Source organism: Rattus norvegicus, chromosome 4 (assembly GCF_021556685.1).
Source record: "Rattus norvegicus strain SHRSP/BbbUtx chromosome 4, alternate assembly SHRSP_T2T, whole genome shotgun sequence".
Lineage (NCBI taxonomy): Eukaryota > Metazoa > Chordata > Mammalia > Rodentia > Muridae > Rattus > Rattus norvegicus.
In genome coordinates this window covers 29261302-29267863 of record NC_141537.1, presented here as the reverse complement: position 1 = coordinate 29267863, position 6562 = coordinate 29261302, and the positions used below count along the sequence as shown (strand labels likewise).

The 6562-nt window shown below is 42.9% G+C and overlaps 1 protein-coding gene and 1 pseudogene across 17 annotated transcripts in view; both read right to left on the bottom strand.

Moving 5' to 3' along the window:
* Nucleotides 1–2107: 2107 nt before the first annotated feature.
* Nucleotides 2108–3116, bottom strand: LOC147994723 (glyceraldehyde-3-phosphate dehydrogenase pseudogene; annotated as a pseudogene).
* A 1287-nt stretch (nt 3117–4403) lies between these two features.
* The window catches only part of Cfap69 (cilia and flagella associated protein 69), a 72964-nt gene continuing 70805 nt past the window's right edge, over nt 4404–6562 (bottom strand). For 12 of the 17 annotated variants that reach the window (NR_197260.1, NR_197262.1, NR_197257.1 and 9 more), the window contains one exon: nt 4404–6490. Coding sequence is in view for 9 of the 17 variants with exons in the window: in NM_001431975.1 (NP_001418904.1) it covers nt 6323–6490 (168 nt within the window). In the remaining 8 variants the exon portion in view is untranslated. The remainder of the gene's footprint in view (nt 6491–6562) is intronic. The other 5 variants (XM_087655443.1, XM_087655445.1, XM_087655446.1 and 2 more) reach the window with 3 other exon arrangements.

The window sequence follows — 6562 nt, the reverse complement described above, 5'->3', positions numbered from 1 at the left end:
TGTTTGTGTATGTGTGTATGTTTGTGTGCACATTCATGTGTGTGAGTATGTGTGTCCTTCTGTGTGTGAGTTTGCAGATGGTTTCAAGTCACCATGTAGGTTCCAAGGATTGAACATAGGTTCTCTCAGAGAACAACCAGTGATCTTAACCTCTGAGCCATCTCACCAGCCCCTATGTTATAATTTTATTGCCTTAACATTAAAAATGACCAACAAACAAAAACAAAGAATCTACGATTTAGCAATGTGCAGCATGATACAATTTTTGCCTAGGTATTATGTTAGTTCCATATTAAACTTAGTCATTTTTAGGTTACTTACAACTCACACCATATTTCACAAACAGTATGAAGCTTTGAAAATTGTACCAAACAAAAGAATGACACACGAGGAATTGCAACGGTGGGAAGTGATTACAGGAAACTACTAACACACAGTTATGGTTTACATCAGTGACTTTGGTATGTAGATAAGCAGGACTTTTGGGGCTTGGGAGATGGCTCAAGTCAGTAAAGTGCTTGCAGCACAAGCACGAGAGGCTAAGACCAGATACTCAGGCAGATGAGTATGTACCTGCAAGCCCTGTCCTTGGGCTTCCGAGACACCCAGTCTCACAGAACTAGTGAGTTTGAGGTAAGGCACCTTGTCTTACAAAATAAAATGGAGCCTGGTAGAGGGAGTCGTCCAACCTCAGCCTCTTTCCACTCCAGCCCACACTTCTGAGGGATACCGGAAAATTGGTAAGATTTCTACTTTTTAAGGTGAAGATGGACTTGAGAGCAGTTTGAAGATTCTTGTTTTCACAAGAAAAACCACATCAGTTTTTTTTTTTTTTGAAGTCCCCACACTTTTCCATGACAAAGGACCAAGCCCATACATATACAGCCACCAAACTAGACAAGATGGATGAAGCAAAGAAGTGCAGGCTGACAGGAACCAGAAGCAGATCTCTCCTGAGAGACACAGCCAGAATATGGCAAATACAGAGGCGAATGCCAGCAGCAAACCACTGAACTGAGAACGGGACCCCCGTTGAAGGAATCAGAGAAAGAACTGGAAGAGCTGAAGGGGCTCGAGACCCCAAAAGTACAACAATGCCAAGCAACCAGAGCTGCCAGGGACTAAGCCACTACCTAAAGACTATACATGGACTGACCCTGGACTCTGACCCCATAGGTAGCAATGAATATCCTAGTAAGAGCACCAGTGGAAGGGGAAGCCCTGGGTCCTGCTAAGACTGAACACCTAGTGAACTAGATTGTTGGAAACCCAGAAAGGGAATAACATTTGAAATGTAAATAAGAAATACCCAAAGATGGAAAAAAATCTTCTCAATAGAGTTCTCTAATGAATATTAAATGTTTTCAAATATTTTGATTATGATGACACATTCTTCTTTGTACAAAATTAAATATAATAAAACTTATAAACAGCTAAAATAACCGAGTGGTGGTGGCATGTGCCTTTTATTCCAGCACTTGAGAGACAGAGGCAGGTGGATCTCTGTGAGTTTGAGGATAGCCTAGTCTACCGAGATAATTCCATAACCAGGCCTACACACACAGACACACACACACACACACACACACACACACACACACACACACACACACAAGCCTTTCTCAACCCCCACAAAAAAAACAGCAAAAAATAATACTGAGTAAATATGTATCTGATACCTTGACTTGACCTAAGAATAAACCTTGAATTAAGAAGGTATGTATTCTCTAAGTTTGGACCACTCTGAAATTCTCATGAAGTAATACTAGGGCCTACACAACATGAAGGGCAGTAAATGAACGGTGGGTTAAGAAACTTCAGTGTTAAATGAACAAACCTGCTACATTTTCAAATATTATTTGACAAGTGTTATTTTGTGTAACTACATTTTGCTTAATAATATATTAGCTGAGTGGCAAAGAGAATGAAACTGTAGGTCCAATAGATTTTTTTGGGTGCAGTGAACTTTATTGATGGTATTCAAGAGAGAAGGGAGGGCTCCCTTGGCCCCTCCTATTATTATGGGGTCTGGAATGGAATTGTGAGGGAGATGCTCAGTGTTGGGGGCTGATTGGGATGGGGACTCCTCAGCAACTGAGGGCCTCTCTCTTGCTCTCAGTATCCTTGCTGTGCTGGGGTGTGTGGTCCAGGGTTTCTTACTCCTTGTAGGCCATGTAGGCCATGACGTCCACAACCCTGTTGCTGTAGCTGTATTCATTGTCATACCAGGAAATGAGCTTTACAAAGTTGTCATTGAGAGCAATGCCAGCCCCAGCATCAAAGGTGGAAGAGTGGGAGTTGCTGTTGAAGTCGCAGGAGACAACCTGGTCCTCAGTGTAGCCCAGGATGCCCTTTAGTGGGCCCTCAGACCAGACGCCTGCTTCACCACCTTCTTGATGTCATCATACTTGGCAGGTTTCTCCAGGTGGCATGTCAGATCCGCAACGGATACATTGGGGGTAGGAACATAGAAGGCCATGCCAGTGAGTTTCCCGTTCAGCTCTGGGATGACCTTGCCCACAGCCTTGGTAGCACCAGTGGATGCAGGGATGATGTTTTGGGCTGCCCCACGGCCATCATGCCACAACTTTCCACAGGGCCCATCCACAGTCTTCTGAGTGGCAGTGATGGCATGGACTGTGGTCATGAGCCCTTCCATGATGCCAAAGTTGTCATGGATGACCTTGCCAGTGGGGCTAAGCAGCTGGTGGTGCAGGATGCATTGCTGACAATCTTGAGGGAGTTGTCATATTTCTCGTGGTTCATACCCATCACAAACATGGGGGCATCAGCTGAAGAGGCAGAGATGAGGACCCTTTTGGCCCCACCCTTCAAGTGAGCCCCAGCCTTCTCCATGGTGGTGAAGGTGCCAGTAGACTCCCATGACATACTCAGCAGCAGCGTCACATTTGATGTTAGCGGGATCTCGCTCCTGGAAGGTGGTGATAGGCTTCCCGTTGATGACAAGCTTCCCGTTCTCAGCCTTGACTGTGCCATTGAACTTGCCATGGGTAGAGTCATACAGGAACACGTAGACCATGTAGATGAGGTCAATGAAGGGTTCGTTGATGGCAACAATGTCCACTTTGCCAGATGCAGAGCAGAAGGCAGCCCTGGTAACCAGGCACCCAATACATCAAATCCGTTCACACCAACCTTCAGCATCTTGTCTATGAGACAAGACTGACACTGTACAAGAAGATGCGGCTGTCTCTGGAACAGGGAGGAGCAGAGAGCGGTCCAATAGATTTTTAAGTTGAAAATATTTTGCCCCTTGAAGGAGGAGCCTAAGTTACCTCTGGAAATCAGCCAGCACCAGCAAGATGACAAACTTTTGCATAGTAGTAGCACAGTTTTCCTTAAAGATTTTCATAATCTGTCACAAATTATTACAGTTCAATAGTTCATGCCATAAAGCAAGACTATGTAACTTTGGCCTAAAATTTGTCTGAGAAGTTATTAATCATCCATAGTAACTGTAAAAATTGTATTTTGTCAATGATAAACATTTCAGCTTTAATTAATAAAATTAGTGGTTAGCCTTCTAACCTAAACTGATTACAAATGGTCTCTTCATTCTCCTAAATTATATTGTTACACTGTTAAGAGTGATTGGGCAGGAGAAGTAATTCAGTGGGTAAAAGTGCTTTCCACCAAGCCTGACAACCAGAGCTCTAGCTCTAGGACTCGTGTGATTGAGATTCCTACAAATTGTCCTCTTGCCCGTTTGCATGTGAAACACACACACACACACACACACACACACACACACAATCATGTTTTTTTTTAAAATTAAGGACATTTTCTAAAATGAGCATTATTTTAGAATAGTTTGTTGTCAGCATTTTTAATGATTTAGGTATGTTAAAATTTCTCTCAGTAAATTGCCATGCCTTACATTGCTTGGTCCTGGAAACCTGAGATGTGGGAATGAGGGAAGGATGGACGGACAGACAGACAGACAAGCCAGGATGGTGTGGGATGTGTTCTCTACAATGGATGGGAACTCATTTATTATGCACAGCACGAGGAAGAGGGGTCAGTTGGTCTCAGTGGGGAGTGTTTGCACTAGAGCAGTCTCAGGTTGTAATTATCAAGGAGAACAGGAGGGGCTCTCCTTCTCTGAGAAGAAGGGAGGGGGCAATGGAGAGGGAGGACGGGATTGGGGGAGAAGAGGGAGGGAGCTGTCTTGGGACGTAAAATGAATAATGAAAAGGAAGAGAAAGTTACATGGAATGCTTTCTGCACACACTGCCAATATTCGCTGGCATTTTTTCTAATTGGACTACAACAGACTCAAAATCTAGTTCACGGATTTGAGTTTGTGCTGAGTTCATCTAATTTGATGTATAACTGGTGAACTTCTAGAAATCTTAAGGATATGGAGTTATAAAAACAGCTGATTCTGATTTCAAAATACAAGTTTTATTTATCTGATTAGTACATATCTCAGTTTTAAGGCTTGCAAGTTTGTCTCAGCTGACTCATAGAAGAAAATAGACTGTCCATTGCCCAGGCAGGGCCACTCGGATGCCATATCCACTTGGACTCACGAGGAGCAGTTATAGGATAGAGGGAGGAAGAAAAGCCGGGAAGTTTGTGCTGCTGTCAGAGTGGTAGCCTCCCTGGCTCGCTGTGTGACGGCCGGAACTGTATCAGAGAAACAAGCTTGCTAGAGATCCGTCTACTGTGCGTAGAGTTTCTGCTTTGAGCACTATTGCTGCTTTCCACCAGCCTATACTTCTCCATGTAGTAAATACCTGCTAGAAAATAACCTGTCTTATTTTGTCTTCTCTCTTCCTACTGGGTAGCAGAACAGTCTGTAGACCTCAGATGGCGCTGACGGGGATCAGTTTAAATCAATTTGGAGATAGGACCTATATGTAAAACTGATCCTCAACCAAATCACAACAATTTTTCTATAATGTTTTCATTTATACCTTGTAACTTGATCAAAACCCATGGCGGCTTTGAAGCACACGTATTTGAACTACTTTAGCATGCTCTCCCTGCTTAGCATCACTTGTGCAGTACATCTTGTGGGCTGAGTCTTTCCTTTGAGGTCAGGGCATTGCTGCATTTAAGATGTCAAGGGAAACGCTGCCAGAGACAAAGCCTTCATCACTAACTTCGTTACTGAGGTGCTGGTCAAATGGTAAATTAGACACGTTCTTTCCTTGCCTTCGCGGAACTACGAGTCTGACAAAGCTCATAGTCTATAAGATTCATTGCTCTTAGCTGTGGACACAGCAAAGGATTCTGGGTGTCTGAGATTTTAATGTGACATTATTTGGTACCATTTGTATGGACATGTTGCATTCTTCTATCTGCTTACCCACATACTACCTGCCCCTTTCCCATCGGAGAAATAGCATGAGAATTAGTTTCAAACTTGTATTTACTGAATTTAAAATTTTATCTCTTCTATGTCTATGGGAGTTTTGCTTGCACATATGTCTGTGCACCATGTGAGTGTCTGGTGCTTGAGGGGGCCAGAAGAAAGGTCACATCCTCTGGGACTGGAATTATAAGGTTGTGAACTGTTATGTTGGTGCCTCTGGAAGAACAGCCAGTGCATTTAAAGATCTATCTCTCTAGCTGCACTTTGAAAAATTATATGTTTAGAGTAAAACTGTGTATATGCTTGTTTTTATTTTTAGCTTGTGACTGGCCATTGCCTTTACTAATAGAATGCTTTCACCAACATATGTATTGCTTTGGTATTCGTAGATCCTTCTGATAATAGCACCTTGATTCCTGATTCCATTAAGGTATTTTAGATGATGTTGGACTGTTTATGGCTCCAAGAGCAAGGAGTATTCAGATCTCGCTGGCTCTGAGGTAAGGTGCTCTAGAGTAGGCATGTGGGCCTGGCCAAGCAAGGCTCCAACACATAGAGGGGGCGACACCAGTTACTGAGAAAAATATGCCCACACTTTTCCACTGGATAAATATAAGGTAGGGTTGCTGGAAGGAGATCCCTCCTAATCCAGTTTCAGCCCCTTGAGCCAACAGTTGCCACAGTCTAAACTACTCATGATGGGAGATGCAAAGCCCACAGAAATGTCCCTTAGGGTAAAGTATTTGGAGCAATTGATGTAGAGCCAAAAGTCCAAATTGTTAACACATTTACAATTTCAGTTAAGGGACTGATAATCTTTTCAAATAGTGCTGTTTTCTATTAAAAAGTATATTATCCTAACTTTAATTTTTATATTTCACTACAATATTTATTCTAAATGTTTTGCCTTGCATTTGTATATAAATATACATTTAGCTAAAAAGCTCCATGTAGAATTTATTTCAGCAGCAGTGGAACACATCAGATCGGGACGGTCTTTTTAAGGCCATCCAGCGGCTTCACTTTCACCTTCTGCAAGGCTCCTCCTCGAATAGGCAGTTTTTTAAGAGCAATGTCTGTGTCAGCCAGAGGTCCTCCCAGCAATCGAGTAGGAGTGCTTTCCACTGTCACCACCTGGCCCGAAGTTACCTGGAAAGGAAAAGACAAACATCTACAGGTCTTCTCATAAAACCTCTCGATAACAGAAAAACCCATATATCC